Below are 21,347 nucleotides of genomic sequence, written 5' to 3' on the forward strand. Positions count from 1 at the left end.
CAGCCTGGTCTACAAGAGCTAGTTCCAGGACTGGCTCCAAAACCACAGAGAAACCCTGTCTCGAAAAACCAAAAAAAAAAAAAAAAAAAAAAGAATTGTATATTGTTACTCTAATTCTTACTTAATAACTGTTTTGTTTATATATTTTTACTATGTTAAGGATAAAACATTCCTTTTAAATTAGACAAAAAGGGGTGCACGCACACATCTGGAGGTTAGAGGATAAGTTCAGGTCAGTTCTCACCTTCCACCCTGTGTGCACTGAGATTGAACTCAGGTCTTCAGGCTCGATGGCAGAGTCTTTACCACAGAGTCATCTCATCAACCCTGTGACATGTGTGCATTTGTTACTGGGTTACTGTTTGTGTAAGCACAGTGGTGGCAGCAACCCTTTGGCCAGAAGGTAATGAATATTGTGTTTAGTTACTGAGTGTTATTTGTAGAAATGAGGCTGTAGTTAAAGGGTTCCCATCTTGGTGACTACAAAGGAAAGACTGGAGGAAGAATTACTACCTGTGACAGTTAAGGAGGACACTGGGATGTGCAAAGCAGTGGCTTCTCGGAGAGGCATGGGGGTTTTCCTGGACGCCTTTGCATGCTGGAGAGCACTTTGTGTGGGCTGTAGTGCTCAACATGGTGAGTACTGTGTGCACTGGTGAGTCTGCAGAGTTTCAGGTTTATAGTTCAAGAAGAAAAGATGATGGGTATTTTCCCAAGAATGTTCAACTCTCTTGTCATAGAGCACATGTTAAAAAACAAAACAAAACAAAAAAAAACATTAAGAAGATGGGCAAGAACACTTCAGGACATGTGTGATCAATATCATAAGGAGCCACGATCAGTCTAGATCCCTCAAGAGAAAAGGTTTTACTGGCTAGATGACTTGGGCTGGTTGACCAGAAGTCGTTCAAAGAGTCCTAAATGAAAAAAAGCAGATTCTTTGGGTCACGGTAGCTAAGTTCCAGTGGGGTGATGTAGAATGAGGGTAGAGCAGAAGGAGATAGCATGCATGTGTGCTCCAAGTGTTTCTGTATACCTGTGAGCAGAAAAAGTGGAGCGGCACCGTGTGGGCGGAGGTAAGGAGAACAAGCCACCAGCTGGGCAGTCCAGGCACAGTAAGCAAGCCAGGCTCATCTTTGTGGTTATATTAAATTACAAGAATGGAAAACAAGAATTGGTCTAGTTGTAGAGAGTGAGCTTTGGTAGATGTCATCCAAAATGATATGTGACAAGGTACATTAAAGCTTGAGGCTCCGGGCAGTGCACCGCACGCCTTTAATTCTAGCACTTGGGGAGGCAGAGGCAAGTGGGTCTCCGAGTTCAAGGTCAGTCTGGTCTATAGAGTGAGTTCCAGGACAGCCAGAGCTGTTATATAGAGAAACTCTGGAATTTCCAACAAGGTTTTGTAAAGGTGGAAGGGGAAAGACAAACACACAAACCACTTGCCCGTTTCCAGACCCAGAGGTTAGGAGCAACATCTAAAGGCTTTCAGCACACTGAGTAAAGTCACACTATAGCAACTAAGGAGCATTCCAGGAAATGGCTGAAGATAAACAGGCGTGATTGTTAATGAATTATGTATTCCAGAAGGCATAGTAGAGAAAATGTTAAGAGTTCACCTCACCCACCCCAGTCTCCTTGGGCTAGCGGAGCCTTGGAGCCTCAGATCTCCTACAGGGAAATTTCCCTAAGTGAGCCATTTTGGTTTAGGTTTTTTTTTCTTTTTTTTTTCTACTCTGTTCCTTTTATATCCACAGTAACTTTCATTTCCTAATTATTCTAATTGTTCTTGACAGTAGTTCTTACTGCCTCCTCCCAGGGGGGCTTCGATGTATGCTTTGAAAAGGGGATGACTCACCCAAAGTCAGCATTCCTTATTCTTTGGATTCCTTCCAGGAAAAAGTCACCCTGCAGTTCACTGTCAGTAAAACAAGTGTCCGGAAAAATGGCCAGGGAAGGCACCGGCTGAAAGCCAGTTTCATGATATGGGGTAACACGGTAAGGCACAGCCTGGAGTGAACAGTGCCATTACCTACTGGGTCATCTCCTTGGCCCAGAAACTCATATTTTTATTGAATTTCATTACCGACCGTACTTTTTGACTAAACTGCTATTTAGATCAGTGGCTAGAGTCTTTGCTCAGTTTCCCATAGCCTGTTTTTAAGACATTTGTTTTTATCACAATCAAGTGATATTTTCACAGATTCATAAGCAAATAGGAAGTAGAAGTCACCCCAACAGTCCTTATTTTTAACTCAGGAAAGACTGATCTACTTTTGACAGATTTCTCAAACTTCTTCCTGCCCAAACTATCATTCATAATATAAGTATGAGGTGCCCTGAATTTTCGAGCACTTTGGTATTGATTGATTCACCTCTATTAAACTGACCACCCATTATTTTCTAGTATCCCTGTTTACAGAATCACACCGAGTAATCTCATCTTACCTTGAACAGTGCTTGGATCTTAAGGGGAGGTGTTATCAGAACTCCTTCAGCAATAGCCTTTTATATACTGGCGTGGTCTCAGGTACTGTAAGTGTAGAGGGAAAGCATGCATGGCCCCTTTCTGTGCTGGAGACTGTTTTGGAGAGGCTACTGTAATATTAAGTTGGGGGTGTCACCCCAGTCCTTGGCAGTCATCCTTGGGGCGCCAGTGGAGTGGAAAGCTCCATCTCAGGCCCCCTCCCTCTGGGAATTGCCTTGGGCCAACTCCACCTCTGTACTCCAACTCCCAGCCTGCCAAATGCTGACCCCTTCCCAGGGAGGATCAGGACAACTCCCACAGGCTATTTAGGCTCCTGCTGGAAAAAGGAACACGAAGTGGTTTTGGGTTTTGCGTCTCCCTGTATGTGTGTGTCCCGTCTTTCACTCTCTCTCCTCGCCATGCTCCCAGCCACCCAGGATCGTGGCATTTATTAAACGTGGGCATTTTTAATTTGGTCTAATCTGGTTTAATTGGAGTTATTTTGCGTCAGCCAAGAGCCTTGTCTTAAGATTTTTCTTAACAGCTACAATAGGAAAATCCCAAACTTACTCATAAGCTTGGGGAAAAACAAAAAGAAAAGCTAGCCAGCGGGATGGTGACCCTGGCAGGAGCCCCAACGTGTGCCAATGACTACAAAGCCACAGGCCAGTGGCTTTTTCGTGAATTCATACTGTAAAGTTGGGGGCCAATTGTTGCACGAGTTCTAATTGGTATTAATAATAAAAACCTGGAGACAGATATTAGGGAATGAAAGCTGAAAGATCAGAGAAGCAGAGCAGCCAGCCCCTAGAGGTCTTACCCCTACAACTCTGAGCTCCAAAGAGACCGAGCTCCTCTCTCTGCCCAGCTCCCAAATCATGGCATGGAGACTTAACCAGCCTTAGCTTACACATGTCCCACTAGCTCTTATAACTTAACCTGTTTCTCTTCTTCTACATTTCGAGTCAGGCTTTTTACTTTCTTTCATTCTGTATATCTTACCCCATGTGTCTGTCTGTCTGTTTGTCTGGTGTCTGTCTGAGTGGCTGTCCCTGGGCATCTCCTTCTCCTCCCTCTAGAGCCTAGATTCCTCTTCTCTTACTCTCTCTGCCCACTGATCCCTCCTATCCCTCTTCTGCCTAGCTGTTGGCCATTCAGCTTTTAGTTACACCAATCAGGTGCTTAGGCAAGCAAAACACACATCTTTACATCACTAAAAACACAGCATAAACAAATACAACACAGCTCTGCCTACTTAAAATAATAATATCCCACAGCAGCAAACCTGTGACCATCTAAGAGTTCACACTGATGTGAATGCAAGAAATGTGGGAAGGTCTTTCACGGGGGCTCGAAATTTACCCACCATCAAGGAACTCATGGTGCTGAGAAACCATGCGAACGTAGAAATGCTGGGAAACCTTGAGTTCCAGGTGAGGACTTATTACCGCCAGGACGTTCACAGGGGTGAGAAGCTGTAGCAGGGTAAAGTCTGTGGAAAGTCAGGTTCTGAGTCAGTGTCATGGAATTCACAGACAAAATGGGCATGGGCGTGACAAAACAGACAGTAGCTATGGATGTGACCTAAGTCTCCCCATCCCCTCCGACCCTACCTAGGAAGCAGAATGCTAACGAATTCCCCCTCAGTTATTGTTTTGATATAAAAGCCATTTGGCTAATAAACTCAGGTGATCATCAGGATTTAAATGAACCCTGAGACTTCCTCCCGATATTGTCGTGTGAACTGTACCTCATTTATTCCCACACCTCCACTCTGGTACGATAAATGGTTTATGTCCTGGCTGGTCCCCGACACTCCAGAAGGCAGTATATGCTTTGAATCAGGGTTCAATATAAGGTACTGTTTCTCCTATTGCCAGAACCCATGGGTCCAGGAATCAAGAGGTGGAAAAGGACTAGTTCCACTCACTATCACCCTTAGGGACCCACTAGGCAAATTTTTACTTCTTGTTCCTGTGCTCTTATGTTCTGCTGGCCTGGAAGTCTGGGTCCCAGATGGGGGAGAACTCCTGTCTGGAGCCACAGCAAACATTCCACGGAGCTGGGAATTCAGGCTTCCCTTTGGCCACTTTGGGCTTCTGCTGCCCTGAAGTCAACAGGCTAAGAAAGGAATAATATTGTCAGGAGGGGAGATTGATCCCGATTACCAAGGGAAGATTGGATTGCTTCCCCACAATGGAGGTACGAATGATCAGTCACGTGTGGAGTGCAGGAGATCCTTTAGGGCATCTCTTGGTGCCACCATGTCTCGTCATTAAAGCCAATGGGAAACTGTAACAGCTCAATCCACACAGGATTAGGGCGCAGACACATCAGGAATGAAGGGAGGGATGAGTCACTCCTCCAGGAAAAGAGCAAAGACCTGCTGTGGTTCTTGCCCAGGGGGAGAAACTAGGAAATACAGAATGGGTAGTAGAGAAAGGTACACATCAGCTAAAGCCACATGACCAGTTGCAAAAAAGAGATCCTAATTGGTGTGCTTCTGTCGTATTTTGTTAAGAATGCATTTGTACAGATATTTGTTTTCTTTCTTCAATCTCTTTATCAGGTGCTATAACTACAATTAAGAGAAAAACAATGGTTATCATATTTAAGTCTGAGCTACTGAACGAGTGTTCCCCAAGGGATATTAACAACTATTTTAAATTTATAATGCATTTGCATCTGTATGAAGGAGAGTTATATCATGTTAGGTGTATTGTGGCCTGGTCAAATGTATAATGCATTTGTGATCTGTGTGTGGGATGGTTATATATCATGTAGCAATAATTATGAACTGGTTATCATTTTTACTCAGAAATTAAGCATGATATAAGGTGATATGATTGTGTATCAAGATGGCAAGATGAGCCGGGCGGTGGTGGCGCACGCCTTTAATCCCAGCACTTGGGAGGCAGAGGCAGGCGGATCTCTGTGAGTTCGAGACCAGCCTGGTCTACAAGAGCTAGTTCCAGGACAGGCTCCAAAACCACAGAGAAACCCTGTCTCGGAAAACCAAAAAAAAGAAAAAAAAAAAAAAAGATGGCAAGATGAGGACTTGTGATGGGTCTCCTTGACTGTCAAGTTGACTATATCTGGAATTCTCTATAACCCGCGCTGCTGGGTGCACCTGGATAGGACTTTTTTCTTAATTGGATCATTTGAAGTGGGAAGACCCACTTTTAATCCAAATCGTTTGAGGTGGAAGATCCACGTTTAATCTGTACCACACCTTCTGCTGGCAGCCTATATAAGGGCATGGAAGACAGAGGGCTCTCTCTTCGCCTGCTTGCTGTTGCTGGATGTAGGTTCCATGAGGACTTGAATATGTCAACATTATTTATTTTTCATTTCCAAGACAATGTGTAGATCTCTTCTGCTTGTAAAAGGTTTACACATTACAGATAAAGCTGGGCTTGTCTGACCATTATCCCTGCTATCAGCTCTTCCCAGTATAGCCAATGTATTTGCCTTAGCTACTTTCCTATTGCTGTGAAGAGATGACTTGACCAAAGGGGGGAATTACTTTCTATTTTTGAGACAGGGTCTTTCTGTGCACCCCTCGCTGGTCTGGAACTCATACTATAGAACAGGCTGGTCTCAAACTCAGAGATCCACCTGTCTCCACCTCCTGTAGAAAGCTACACTTAATTAGGGGCTTGTCTGCAGTTTCATCATGGTGGAGAGAATGACATCTGGCAGGCAGGCATGTCGCTAGAGCAGTGGCTGAGAGCTCACATCGGACCCACAAGTTAGAGACTAGGTCTGGTTTGGGCTTTAGAAACCTCCAAGGCCACCCACAGTGACACACCTCCTCCAACAAGGCCACACCTCCTAACCTTTCCTAAACAGCTTACCAACTAGGAAATGAATGAATGAATGATTTAAATGTATGCCCTGGCAATGCTGAAGCAGGCATGGGCAGCCCGTATATGGTGGTTCTGTTGATCTTGTCCATATTGGGTCTCATGGTCTAAGTTGATGAGGACAACACCAGATCTCATTACAGATGGTGTGAGTCACCATGTGGTTGCTGGGAATTGAACTCAGGACCTTTGGAGAGCAGGCAGTGCTCTTAACTGCTGAGCTATCTCTCCAGCCTCTTACCAACCAAATTCCAAATATATGAGCTTGTGGAGGCCATTTTCATTCAAACCAGCATACTAGTCTTCCAGATTTTTAAGGAATATATGTATACATGTGTATATATTTCTGGCATATACATGGTTATATGGGAATGATTAGAGTACTTAAAATGTTTGTAATGTATATTTTTAAACTGTGTCTAACAAAATAAGTGGTTAACATTAGACATCAAAATTTTCTTCCAAGCTTCATTTTTATTTATGTAAAAGTTTCAAAATAATTTTTCATAAAAATAAAGACTATCGGCTGGGCGGTGGTGGCGCACACCTTTAATCCCAGCACTTGGGAGGCAGAGGCAGGCGGATCTCTGTGAGTTCGAGATCAGCCTGGTCTACAAGAGCTAGTTCCAGGACAGGCTCCAAAACCACAGAGAAACCCTGTCTCGAAAAACCAAAAAAAAAAAAAAGGCTATCAAATTTTAATTTTCCCCGTAGTATATCTCTAATAGAAAATGTCACGTCTAAATGACTTTTCAGATAAAGTGCTTACATTTTCCTGATCATCCAATAAGTATTCAAGGAAGAAATAATTCGACCATCATTTTTTCACAGTCAACACGATCGCACAGTCAAGCGCTAATGGAACCCCTGGCCTCAATATGAGATACTAACAGAAGAAAAGCATATTTACATAATAAAAATCATCATGGCCAACTAGTGAATTATACCAGAAATACGTAGTGACCCTTCACGAGCAACTCGCTATGGCTGAAGTCTGTGTCGAGCAATCCCACAGAGGTATAAAATCACATTGCCACCAGTACAGTTCACGTCACAGAGGTATAGAATAGCTAGCCGACTTTGCCGTTACCTTTCTGACGCGGGCCTACATTTCCCAGACTCCTCGCGTCCGGAACGCCGCTTCGGTTTCGTTTCCTCGCGAGAGTTCGGGGCACTTAGGTCGCGGGAGGGCAGTGTCCATGGACAAGTTCATTAGGCATCTCGCGGAGCCCTTGGTTCCGAAGTCAGGCGCTGCAGGCTGAACCCTGAGATGCACTCCCGTGGAGGTGGGAGTGTCAGGAACGCCTGAAGGATGTGTCTGTGACCTAGGTGGCCGTGTCTCCGCTGGGTGTGCTGCAAGCCTGCCAGCTTTGGGAGCCTGTTGCGATCCTGGTTTGTGGTTGGTGTGATGTGTGACTCCGAGGGTGTGTGACTGGAGATGTTTCTTGACAGTGGTTGTGACAGCCCCACGTGTATCGCGGAGGAAGGGTGTTGTTGTAACATGGTGGTAGGATGTGTGTGTGTGTGTCACTTGGAGGTTGTTAGACGTGTCGGGTATCCTGTGCATAACTGGTTTGGCTGTGTAAACGGGTGTGATGGCAGTGGCGCAGAGATGGTCGCTGCTGGTTTCCGTGGCCTGTGACTTCCGTGGTTTTCCCATCTGGGTGATTGTCTGACTGTGTGTGTGTGTGTGTGTGTGTGTGAGAGAGAGAGAGAGAGAGAGAGCGAGAGCGAGAGAGAGAGAGACAGACTAAGGGTTTGTATATGCTGTTTCACGAACGTCAATAAAGTAGAATTGCACTCTTGTAAAAGAGTGTCGCTGTCCCCTACAGCTGTTTGTTTTTTGTGCATGCTTGGATCCTGTTTAAGTGCTCAGTGTAGCACTAAACCATGAAATTGTGGCTCTAGCTATGTGGCTATGGAAATTTTATCCCATGTGACTTCGTGTGGTCATTAGTATGTTTTGTATCTATGATCTTACCGTAGTTCGGTAGGGTACAGCGGTAAAATTTTGTTTGGAATTCATTTCGGGGCTGAATCTTTTGAAGGATCCTGAATTTCTCGTGACTTTGTGTCTCTCCCCAAATCCCTCCCAGAATTTAAAGACTTAGCCTCTGTGTGGCCACAGAGGTTACTCATCCATTCAGACATGACCAGGATCGATTCAGCTCTGCCATCCCTCCTCCTTCCGCCTGGGAAATAGAGTTGTTGCTGGTTCCCAGTGCTCCTTGATCTTATAGCCAAGGAAATTGGCAGACAGAAAGCCAGAGAATTAAGACTCCAAGTGAAGCTATAAGCCTAGTATTTAGATGATACTTCGAGATTCGATAGCACCCCAAAACAGGATGCTAGGAACGGGTTTCAGGAGTGGGAAATAATTGCTGTGGAGGCTAGAGTCCGCGACACTGCCCTCTAGTGGGCAGCTTTAAGTCTAGAAATAAATCCAAGCCTGAAACAGCTTGACCTTGTCCGTTTCCAATACTAGTCTCCGGACTTTGTATTAGATGAGGGATGGATTGTGGGGTTGGAAGGAGAGGGTGTAATTTAGACTATGACAAGAATGGCGTGGCATCTCGGTTTACTCTTTCTCTTAGGGTACAACACAGAAGAGAAAAGATGGCCGTTGTATGTTTAGAAGAGAAATTTGAGGTAAGGAGATACTTGTTTCTTCAGCTGCCTTTATTGTGTCAAGACATAATCTTCGCTTCATTGTTGTTTTTATAAATATCTCTACCTGTGTCTTCTCTTATAATGAGAATAAGGCAATTTATTTATTTATTTATTTATTTATTTATTATTTTTGAGGCAGGGCCTCACTGTCTGGTTTGAACTTCTTTATGTAGACCAGACTGGCCATGAAATCATAGAGACCCGACATTAAAAAAGAGAGAGAAATTGTAGTTCTGTTTTTAAAAACTTTATATATTTTTATTTTATATGCATTGGTGTTTTGTCATGGGTATCGTGTCCCCTGGAACTGGAATTACAGACAGTTGTGAGCTACCGTGTGGACGCTGGGAATTAAACTCAGAACCCCTGGAAGAGCAGCCAGTGCTCTTAACTGTTGAGCTATCTCCCCAGCCCCATAGAGACCCATCTTTCTCTTCCTCCCAAGTTCTGGGATTAAAGACATGTGCTAAGCCAACTGCTATTGATTTTTATAGTTTGAGATTAATAAAAATGTATAGTTGTAATAGATGTTTTCCAGTAGTGGTTAAATTTATAAAGAATGGATTTGATGCTCATGGAATGTAAGAGCATTCTTGTATTTATCTTTCTTAACGTTTGAGGAGTTTTAGCTTTTTAAATTTATGTTTTTATCAACACAATCTTGTACAGCGCAGACCAGGTCAAACTCTTGCCCCAGCCTTCATAAATGTGCTGCCCTATCTTTGTCTTCAGTTTTGTTTGCTTTTTATCTGTTTATCTAGTAAATAAAGTTTTGTGTTTTTGTACTTGAATGAATATTTTCATGTGTACAACTAAGAAGATACTAAGGTCAGACATAAGCAAGGCCTAGTACAGCATGAAAAGGCTCCATCCTTTTACAGATGAAGGTGGGATACAAAGCATGGACAGGAGACGCTAACTTAATTAGCTCTCTGTAATCCTCAGCCCTTCTCTCTGAGCCACTGTGTTTCCATATCCGGGAGCCTCCCTATGTTTCTCCACACCTGCTAAACTCATGATTTAATGATGACCTGGTTTAATCTGCTCATTGCTACTCACGGCCAAAGGTAAACACGGCCGTGCTCTCCCCTGCTGCACCTGCTGGCTCCCTGGGTCAGAGTGATTCTGGGTGGGCATGGTGGCTATTGCCTCCTCAATCACCATACCTGACTGTTAGGGGAGTTCTAGATGGGCAAACCATCTCCACACCTAGCATAACTTCTTGCTGGAGAGAAATGAGCCCTCCTTAGCCTGGGCGGATAATTACCCTCCCTGGAACAGCTTTGATCGCCTTCACCTGTGCAGTTCCATCAGCAACATCATCTGTGACCCGCTCCCCGGGGCCGAGCCTCTCAGAAGCCGTGTGACCTGCTCCCGGGGCAGAGTCTCTCAGAAGTCGTGTGACCTGCTCCCGGGGTGAGAGCCTCTCAGAAGCTCTGTGACCTGCACCCCGGGTCAGAGCCTCTCAGAAGCTGTGTGACCTGTTCCCCGGGTCAGAGTCTCTCAGAAGCTGTGTGACCCGCTCCCGGGGTGAGAGTCTCTCAGAAGCTCCCCAGCATAGTTTGGCTTCCATCAGCGTTCTCTTAGGAACTCCAGCTCGACACAACTCTGCGACATTTGTCTTTGAGGACAGACAGCACTCTCCTTGGCTTTACCTTTTGACTGTCTCCCCTGGGTTGCGCTCCCACTTCATGGACACTCTTTCCGTGCTAGTCAGTCACAGATCTGCCAAAGTTTTTCCTACTCCACCAAGATCTTGTCCCCCCAAGAGGCCCAGCAGCACCGCTAAAGCTCCACCCCGGCCTCGAGTGTGGATGAACCTTTTGTGTAACTCCTCTAGGAATACAGTTCTGTCTGGCCCAGTGAATGGGGTTCAAACACAGGTTCTCTTACTCCTACTTCCTTCAATAGCAGCGGAGCCGCTACACCCTGCTGGTTGTGTGTTCCTAATGGCTCTGACTTCCCTCTCGCTGTCGCGGCTTCTGCAGCCTTTGCCTTATGTCCGGGGGATGAGCGCTACACTACTCAGTTTTCCTGCCTCCACAGCAGCCAGACTGATGCCATCGCCCCCGTGTCCCACAGCTTCACAAGCCAGGCTGGGACCGACTCTTTGCTTGCTTGTTTAAGTCTTCCCCAGTTCCCGCAGCCCCTATCTCCTGATGGTCCTAGTTTCTCATAGGGGACCCTTGCTAAGGCCCCATCTGCAGGCTGGATGTAGATTGTCCTCTTTCTGTATTAAGGTTGGACCCGAGTAGTATCTTTAACTGCTTTTACCACCAGTCTCTCATTTCATTTCAATTACTTGCCAAATGAGGCTAACTTGGCTGCATCTCTCTTGTTGCATTTGCTGCCATCTCGGCCTGGGATGCATTTCTAACTACACACAACAGTGGCGAGGAGGCCTCTGCTGCTGTGTGGCAGCAATCTTGACCCTTGTGTACTAATTTCCAAGGCGGCAAAACTCCCTGTGATCCTTTAACCGTTTTCAGGTCTTCTCCTATTCATGCGGTGAGCCCCACTCATGAAGCAGGCATGGCATCCTGTAACCTAGATGAACACTGCCATGCTGAGACTCCTCCCGCAGACACTGCTAAGCCTAAAGCACCCACACACAGTGGGGGGGGCTCCTTCCCACCCCTGGGCTAGGCACAGACCACATCCTTTATTAGGTAGAGAAGAAAAGTGACTGACTTCTGATTCAGGCAGAACACAACAGCAAAATATTTGTAGGTATGACTTTTTTTTTTCAGAGGAAAAAGGGAGAGGTCTGTGTTAGTCTGGGCTAGGGTGCTCTGATGTGTTTTGATTGGGCATGCTAATTGGGGTAGCCAAAAGAGGGCTTTTGATTGCTGCAGTTCGATACTTTGATGGATGAACCTTGGTGATGAACCGTAGGAATGAATCTGGCATAAGAAAGTTTCCAAATAAGGGAATAGAGAGGGAGGTGGGGAGGGCAAGGCCTGCCCTGCCAAGTTTGACATGCTTGAGCCTCCTAGAGCCCTTCCTTCAGCTTCATAACACAAAGGTCCATCAATACCCACCATACAGGAAAGGACAGCTGAATCTGAATTTCCTCTGCGCATGCTCCCTACTCAAGTTGCTCAGCCTGTTATATTCCTTGCTGCCCAGAGATGGGACCATGCGGTCATTCCGCCCCAGCTCAGTTGTTTCTGCCGTGCCACTGTTTGCACGCCAGTTAGGTTGTGTGACAGAACTTCTTCCAGGAAGGCACCACACACACACACACACGCACACACACACACACACACGCTTATATCTACTCACCCTAGATACGGAGCCCATGACGAACCAAAGATTGCATACCAACAAAGTTGGGTTTTGTGAACCAATGAGTTTATTCCAGGAATATGGGTGAGGGTTACTTACAGGAGCAGAAAGGACTCAAAGACAATGGCACCACCAAAGCCCATCCCAGCACAAGCGACACCTCTCAAAAGCTGTTTCATCAAAGAAACTGGGGCATTGTATGGACTGTATTCACTCCAGACTTACAGTATGATGAGATGTTTCATACGCAGAAGACACCTACAGGAGAAAACTGGAACCTGCTTACACCTCATCACATAATTCTGTGCTGTCTGTCTACATCAGAAGCCTCCGTCTTTCGCTTGGCAGTGCCCGTTATGGAGTCTCCTTTCTCATCGTTCCCTCCATTGAGGAGCTGTGTTGTTCATTTCTACAGCTGGAGCTGTGTTTGTTTCAGAAGTCAGCGATGTGTATTAGTGTTGCTTTGACTTCTCACGGGAAGAGTGGACATGCCTGGACTCTACTCAAAGGGGTTTGTACAGAGAAGTGATGTTTGGAAAGCTGACTTGGGGTCAGTTGGTAAGAATTTCTGTCCCTTGTATCTTATGACCTAAGTTTTTTTAAAAACATTTATTTATGTGTATGCATTTTGCCTACACATGTTTATGTGTACATGCATGTAGTGCTTGTGGATGTCAGAAGAGGATGTCAGGTCCTCTGGAACAGATGGTTGTGAATCACCAGGTAGGTGTTGAGAATTGAACCTAGGTCCTCTGGAAGAGCAGCCAGTGCTCTTAACAGTGTTATGTGGGCTTGGTGTCTGCCTGTGCCTGTAATTTCAGCACTCCAGAGGTTGAGACAGGAAGATCGTAAGCTTCAGGCCAGCCTGGACTACATAAGATGAGTAAAAGAACAGAGAGGGACAGCGTGGCTCGGGTTTTAGACCTAACACCGACCCATCTCTTGTTGCTACATCATAGCACTCAGAATCCCAGCCCGGACACCAAGCAGCATCAGAGAGTCCAGAACATCGCTTTAGTTTTTCACTCTTCATGTGGCTTTTTCAGAACGCTCAGACTTACTTGAGCAGAACAGAAGACCGTGTGTTTGTTCTGTCTCTGAGTTCTCAGTTGTGGGTTTTTGTTTCCTTGTTTTTAGCTTTTAGCCTACCAATTCTTTAAGCATTCTCGCCCTCATTTTTAAGCTTTTTATATTTTTCACAACTTATGCTAAATTAACAGAAATAATATTTTTTAACTTTTTGAGATAAGGTCTCACTATATAGCTCTGACTGACCTTGAACTTGACCAGGCTGGCCTCAGACTCACAGGGATCCACCTGCCTCTGCCTCCTGAGTGCTGGGATCAAATGGATGTGCGACTATACACCATGATGTCTGGCCAAGATCTTTTTTTTTTTAAATTAAAATTTATTTTTAAAATTTTGCTCTTGCTGGGTATGGTGGCACCCGCCTTTCATCCCAGGACTCTAAAGGCAGAGACAGGCAGACCTCTCCGAGTTCAAGGCCAGCCTGGTCTACAAAGCCAGTTCCAGGACAGCCTGGAAAAACCTGGTCTAAAAAACCAAATAACTAAAAAAATAAATTTTTTCTTTTATGTGGTTTTTGTCTACATGTATGTCTTTATACCAAATACATTGTCTACAGAGCCTAGTAGAGGGCATCAGATCTGCTGGAGCTGTGATTACATGCAATTGTTAGCTACTGTGTAGGTGCTGAGAACTTAACCTAGGCCTTACAGAAGAGCAGTACTGGGTTATCTCTACCCCTCTACCCGAGGCAGGATTCTTACTGTTTAGGAACAATAACTAAGGCGCGCACCACCACTTCCTGACTTGAAAACTTTCTTAATCTCACCCTCTTTCACTCCCAGGCGAGTCTTCATTAACCCATTATGTATTTTAATGCAGGAAGTCATTCTAAGCTAATGTGTGTATACATACATATCAATATCATCATCATCAATCCCAGCAAGTGTCGCCGTGCCTCGTGACTAAACTTTTCTTTTTGGGTTTCTTGAGACAGGGTTTCTCTGTGTGGCCCTGGCTGCCTGGAACTCACTCTGTAGACCAGGCTGGGCTCTAACTCACAGAAACCCGCCTACCTCTGCCTCCCGAGTGCAGGGTTAAAGGCGTGCACCACCACTGCCCAGCAAAGCTAATATTTTCTATTCTGGATAGCAGCATCAAAATCACTTAAGTTGGTTTTTGACTATGGAGGCGCATGTGTAGAACAAGATAGAATGGAAAACCGTATTACTTTAAGGAAACTACATTTGTAGAAAACTTCGCTTTGAATGTTAGGTAATGACATGGGTGGGGTGTAGTAAGCAATGTTTGGAAATACTAATATATGCTTGTTACTTGCAGGTGTTCTTTTCCTGTTGTCTTTTCTGGTATATTATTTCTATTTCTCTGAAATTATTTACTGTTCTCTTTCAGACTTGACTTTTAGATGTTTGAATAAGGACTTTCTTCAAAATAGCACATTAAGGAATCAGAATGATCTCAGTGGGAAGTGAGTGACAGGTTTAAAAACTGCACCTAAGACTAATAATAATTCTGGAAGATATTTGGAAGTCAAAGGCAGGCTAGAGAAGGAAGAAGAAAATCAGAAGTAATATTACAGGCAAGAGATGATAACATATGTCAAAATGTCCATTTTCAGCCCTCATACTTATTTATCTCAGCATCCAAGAGCTTATTCTACAGAGAAACCCTATAAATGCGAGGACTGTGGGAAAGCCTTCAGACGGGCCTCACACCTAACTCAGCATCAGAGCATCCACACTGGTGAGAAGCCCTATGAATGTAAGCAGTGTGGGAAAGCCTTCAGTCGTGACTCCCAGCTAAGTCTTCACCAAAGACTTCACACTGGCGAGAAACCCTACGCGTGCAAGGAATGTGGAAAGGCTTTTACTCAAAGCTCACAACTTATTTTACACCACAGGATTCATACTGGTGAAAAACCATATAAGTGTGAAGAATGTGGGAAAGCCTTTATTCGAAGCTCACAACTCAGCCGACATCAAAAAGTCCATACTGGTGAGAAGCCCTTTGAATGTAAAGAATGTGGAAAGGCTTTCCCTCAGAATTCGCAGCTTACTCTGCACCAAAGACTGCATACTGGAGAGAAGCTTTACGACTGTACAGAATGCAGGAAGGTCTTTACTCAGCTGTCCCAGCTCATTCTCCACAGGAGAATCCACACTGGCGAGAAGCCCTATGAATGTGTGGAATGCGGGAAGGCTTTTATTTGTGGTTCCCAGCTCTCACAGCACCGGAAAACTCACAATGGAGAAAAGCCATATGAGTGTAAGGAATGTGGAAAGGCTTTTATTCGAGGCTCACTACTTATGCAGCATCAAAGAATTCACACTGGTGAAAAGCCCTATAAGTGTGATGAGTGTGGAAAGGCTTTTATCCGTGGTTCCCAACTTACTCAACATCAGAGGATTCATACTAACGAAAAGCCGTATGAATGTAAAGAATGTGGAAAGACCTTCAGTCATGGCTCACAACTTACTCAACATCAGAGAATTCACACTGGTGAGAAACCTTACCAATGTAAGGAGTGTGGGAAGGCCTTTAATCGTGGATCGCTCCTTACTCGACATCAGAGGATTCACACTGGTGAAAAACCCTACGACTGTAAAGAGTGTGGAAAACATTTTAGTCGAGGCTCAGAACTTACGCAGCACGAGAGAATTCACACTGGTGAGAAACCCTATGAGTGTAAGGACTGTGGAAAATCTTTCATTCGTAGCTCGCAGCTTACTCAACATCAGAGAATCCATACCGGTGAAAAACCATATGAGTGTAAAGACTGCAGAATGGCCTTCACGCAGAGCTCACATCTTTCCCAGCACCAGAGGCTGCACACTGGTGAGAAGCCCTATGTGTGCAGCGAGTGTGGCAAAGCCTTTGCTCGTGGATTACTGCTCATACAGCATCAGAGAATTCACACTGGGGAAAAACCGTATCAGTGCAGGGAATGTGGGAAGGCCTTTATCCGCGGTTCCCAACTTACTCAACATCAGCGAACTCACACTGGAGAAAAACCTTATGAATGCAAGGAATGTGGGAAGGCCTTCGGTCATGGCTCTCAGCTTACTCTGCATCAGAGAATCCATACAGGTGAGAAGCCCTATGAATGTAAAGACTGCAGAAAGGCCTTCACTCAGAGCTCACATCTTTCTCGGCACCAACGAATTCATACTGGTGAGAAGCCATATCAATGTAAAGAATGTAAGAAGGCCTTTACTCGAGGGTCACAATTAGTGCACCATCAGAGGATTCATAGCAATGACAAATCTTTCGACTGTAAAGAATGTGGAATAGACTTCAGTCATCATTCACAAATTTTTTGTTCGAGTTAACTTATTTTCGATTAGCATAGTGTTTCCTGATCGTTATCAGTGAAGAATTCTCACAGATGTGAATGTGGGGTTCATGAGGTTCAGCATTTGGAAAATTATATGGGAGAATGGAAATGCTGGTATAATGCACATAGGAAAGCGTTTGTTTATAACTATACTACATTTTTGAAATTAAAATAGAAAGTTGTTCTGTTACTATGGTATATAAAGGTCTTTAGCACAGAAAACGTGTCAACATTATTGTGGTCCTATCAGTTCACTTCCTTTGTGACATTTGTTATAAATAACCTTGTTTTAAGAGTTTGTAAGATCTAAGGTCATTTTTTGTCTTATCATGTCTAAACATGTAAAAGCACTTAGAACAGTGCCTTGAACATAGCAGGTCATAAACATTAGGTGCTATTTTTATTATTGTGATTCCAGAGAATCTGCGTGAAAGAAGGAACTGTGTATTTAACATTAAGAAATATTTCACTATTATTTGTCCTAAACAAATTATTTGGGTGGGAGGCATTATACACTATCACCAATGTGAGAAAGCATCCATTCAAATCTCATGTATTTATTATAAGAGGAATATATGGTATGGAGATGCTCTGTGGCATTTGTGGGTTATTGAGCCACTGTTCCTGACTGTAGGAGAGGTGTGGTTTCTCATAAAAGTCCCAAGCTTACATGTTTCACCCTCTTTGATGTCAACTCAAGAATATTATTTATAAATGATGAACTAAATACTCAAGATTAATCTAGGAAATAAAAGAACTTGAATATTTAGATTGTTACCTAAAATAAAAAGTTACACCCATAGACTGTATTTCATTTACAATGAAAAAATCTGATGTGTTTGTATCGTAGACCGCTGTTCTACCCAGTTCTCATTTCCATGTCAATCACAAGAAACCTAGGCAAAAAATCCTGTCTCAGTCTCCATTGCAGGTCAACAAGATGAAAACGGTATTTGTATGAGTAGAGTATTTAAGAAATCCTTTGTTTCTTTTCCCTTCTTAACACTGAAGGCATCTGAGGTGGAGCCCAGATAGCCTCATGAGGATTTTGGAAGTGGTATCTGGGTGTTTTGGATGGCGGAGGCTGCAACCCTGCTGATTATGTGAACAGTCATTCCAGCTCTGCTCTGCCTTTGTATTCTTTATTTAAAATTAAAGTGACCTCATACTTGTTGACGCTCTCCTAGTACTCTGAAAGATAACGCCTCTTTCCCTCCTTCCCTCCCCCTCTTCCTCTCTGTTCTCTTGAGAGTTTCTCTGTGTAGCCCTGACTGTCCTGTTACTCTGTAGACCAGGCTGGCCTCAAACTGGGATTAAAGGTGTGTGCCACCATGACTAGCAATGAAGCTTGCTTTAAGGGCATAAAATAATGTTTGCCCTGGAAATAGGCTGCTGGGAATAGGTGAGATCTCAATATTGATCTAAGGCCATGGACAGAGAGGGCATATTGAGAGTGAGCTACAAAACTGAATTTCTTATTTTTTCAGGCAAGACATTTGATCAGCCTGTGTCCTGCTGTCTTGTAAGGTAGACCAGATACCAACCTAGGCAGTAGTGTTAGAAGAGATGACAGGAATGATACAGAACATGCTCAGTATTTATTGCTGGTTTAAAAAATGTCTTGAGCCGGGCGGTGGTGGCGCACGCCTTTAATCCCAGCACTCGGGAGGCAGAGGCAGGCGGATCTCTGTGAGTTCGAGGCCGGCCTGGTCTACAAGAGATAGTTCCAGGACAGGCACCAAAGCTGCAGAGAAACCTTGTCTCAAAAAAAAAAAAAAGTCTTGTAAGAGACATTGATTCAGAGTAGATATAGCCAGGCCAGTAGTGATATTATATTGCTTTTATTAGGAGATACAGTCTGACATGGTGGCCCATGCCTTTAACCCCAGTACTCAGGAGGAAGAGGCAGCAGGCCAGCTGGTCTACGTTCCAGGATAGCCAGGGCTACATAGATCCTATCTAAGACAGAGACAGAGATGCTATTTCTGACAGCAAGTGTTCAGTCGTCTTAACTAAAACCTATGAACTGACTTGAAGAACTTGAACAAAATCTGAGACAACAGCCCATGCCTACAAAGGTAAGTAGGTAGGCAGAAAACTGGAATTTTTATATGCTTTCCTTATCCAAGATTATTCTAAAAGTAGTCTCATTTGAGTGCTTGCTAAAATACAACCATTGTTCTTGTTGTTGGGTATAGCTATGATCAATCTTAGGAGATGGCAAAAATAAACATAGACCGTGTTAAATATAATTGTATCAGGCATGGTGGCATACCTATAACCCCAACACTTGCTGGTGAAGGTAGGGAGCTGAGGCAGGAGGATTTAAGGTTCTGGGTCATGCAGGACTAAATAGTAAATTCTAGACAATTCTATATAAAGACAGCCTGTCTCCAGAAACTGGTAACAGAGCGAAAGGATCCTCTAAAAAAGAGCTAGAGTCCATCAAGGAGAATCTGGGCCAAGATTAGAAAGTGTAAAGTTCATGGAAAGGTCTTCCTTTGTGGATTGTATTAACATTTCTCTTTTCCCATCCAAATCCTCCATTGCTGAAATTCGTCAGAAATTATGTCTCATATTCACATAACAGGACAAGGTGTATTTGAGGAACACCAGAGGGTCTTAGAGTTCTGTGCAAGGGGCTGATAGACAGAAGGCCAGAGAGGTAACTAAGGGCTGTGTCTTACAAACCCTTGCAAGCACTTTTTACTTTATTCTGAATGAAATGCGCAACCATTGGAGGGTTTTGTGCAAAAAGCATGACATAATGTGTAGCTGTCTTTGATGAAATATGCCAGTGACCTGAGCAGTGGTTCTCGGCATTCCGAGCAGCCCTTTGATACAGTTCTTATTCTGTGGTGACCCCAGCCATAAAATTTTTTCATTGCTACTTCATAACTATAAATTTGCTACTGTTATAAATCATAATGTAAACATTTGATATGCAGGATTTCTGATATGTAACCCCTGTGAGGTCACAACCCACAGGTTGAGAACCACTGGCCTAGACGGTGATTGTTGGGCCTCATGAGGCCCAGTGTAACTTCCTAAGCCTAACTTGAGTTTGGTGAGGCCTGGTGTAACTTCCTGAGCCTAGCTCAAGTTTGGAGACCTGTCTCTGGCTACCTGACCTAGGCCTGCTTCTGCCCAGCCACTGCCAATGTGGCAGAATATTATTGGCCCTTGTTCCTTGCTTCGCCTTGGCTCATCCCAGGCTTCTCCACCCCCATCACAACCCTATATAAGTCCCTGCTTGATACCATTAAATGAGATCCTGCTTTGACAGACTCCCGACTCAGTGGCTGTGTTTCTCCCTGGTGACCCAGAGGGGAGGGTGGCTGGGTTGTACAACACTCACCATCCTGCTCAGCCCCAGGGAGAGTCAGGCGAATCTGGCACTACACCCCCCCTCCTGCCAGAGAACCTGGCAGTGATTGTTACTATTGTTATAGTGAAAAGTTATGTTATTAAATACAAAGCAAGTTTAGTTTAATGGTCAGGGGTTAGACGTGAGGAAGAAAAGCCCTAGGAGAATGTCTCAGGGTTTCATTCTCAGCGATTAGGTGACATCCCATCAAATAAGATGGAGCAAGCCAGCTGCGTGGTGGTGCACGCCTATAATTCCAGCACTTGGGAGGCAGAGGCAGGTGCATCTCTGTGAGTTTGAGGCCAGCCTGGTCTACAAAGCTCCAGGACAGCCAGGGCTACATATAGAAACCCTGTCTTGGAAAACAAAACTAACAAAATGATGGGATAAAATGCAGTTCTAACACGGGAAAACTGGAAGTTTAGTTTTGGATATGTTATTTAAGTTTTTTTTTTTTTAAATTATTATTTATATCAGTGTGTCTTTGTGTGCCTTGTGTGGAAGTGTGCCTGAAGAAGCCAAAAGAGGATGCTAGACCCGCTGGAGTACAGTAGTGAGCCATCTGCTGCGTGCTCTGGGAACCGAACTTGGGAACTCACGAATACTGAACACTCTTAACCACTGAGCAGTCTCTCCAGTTCCAAGGGACTGCTAATCTTGAGATGGTTTTTAGACGCCAAATGAAAATACTGTGTAGTGGGATATATAGCAGCTTGAATTACCCCAAAGTTAATATTAATAGTTGTTAGTTATACATATTTAAAACCCTGAAGTAGGACGGGATCTTTAGGGACTTGATGTAGAGAACAAGAACTGGACTGTGTATTATCCAACATTGAGATCAAGAAAAGGACAACAAAGGAGCGAAAATCGGGGCTCAAAGAGATAAGAGGAAAGTCAAGACTAGAGGTCCAGAAGCTAAATGAAGGTGACTAGGATAATCAACGGTAACATACTACTGGCAGATTAATAAGACTTGAAAATGTCGTAGGGGGGGGCTGGAGAGATGGCTCAGTGGTTAAGAGCATTGCCTGCTCTTCCAAAGGTCCTGGGTTCAATTCCCGGCAGCCACATGGTGGCTCACAACCATCTGTAGTGGAGTCTGGTGCCCTCTTCTGGCCTGCAGACATACACACAGACAGAATATTGTATACATAATAAATAAATAAATATTTAAAAACAAAAAGAAAAGAAAATGTCGTTGGATTCACCAGAATTGACAGTGTTACATAGAGAAACTAGATTTATTGTTTTGGGGTGAGCATAAAAAACTGAAGAGAGAATATAACCAGATACAGCGAATACGTG

General features: G+C 44.1%; 1 protein-coding gene across 2 annotated transcripts in view; it reads left to right on the top strand.

Annotated features, from left to right (window-relative positions):
• The window catches only part of LOC130865512 (zinc finger protein 420), a 33,895-nt gene extending 16,108 nt beyond the window's left edge, over positions 1-17,787 (top strand). The window contains exons 1-3 of one of the 2 annotated variants that reach the window (XM_057756632.1): positions 7,517-7,619; positions 8,928-8,982; positions 14,731-17,787. In XM_057756632.1, the coding sequence (XP_057612615.1) occupies positions 14,925-16,667 (1,743 nt within the window). In that variant the 5' untranslated portion in view covers positions 7,517-7,619; positions 8,928-8,982; positions 14,731-14,924 and the 3' untranslated portion in view covers positions 16,668-17,787. Of the gene's footprint in view, positions 7,726-8,927; positions 8,983-14,730 lie in introns of those variants that run through there. The other variant, XM_057756623.1, reaches the window with a different exon arrangement.
• The last annotated feature ends 3,560 nt before the right edge of the window (positions 17,788-21,347 follow it).

This window comes from Chionomys nivalis, chromosome 2 (genome assembly GCF_950005125.1).
Source record: "Chionomys nivalis chromosome 2, mChiNiv1.1, whole genome shotgun sequence".
In the NCBI taxonomy this organism is placed as follows: domain Eukaryota; kingdom Metazoa; phylum Chordata; class Mammalia; order Rodentia; family Cricetidae; genus Chionomys; species Chionomys nivalis.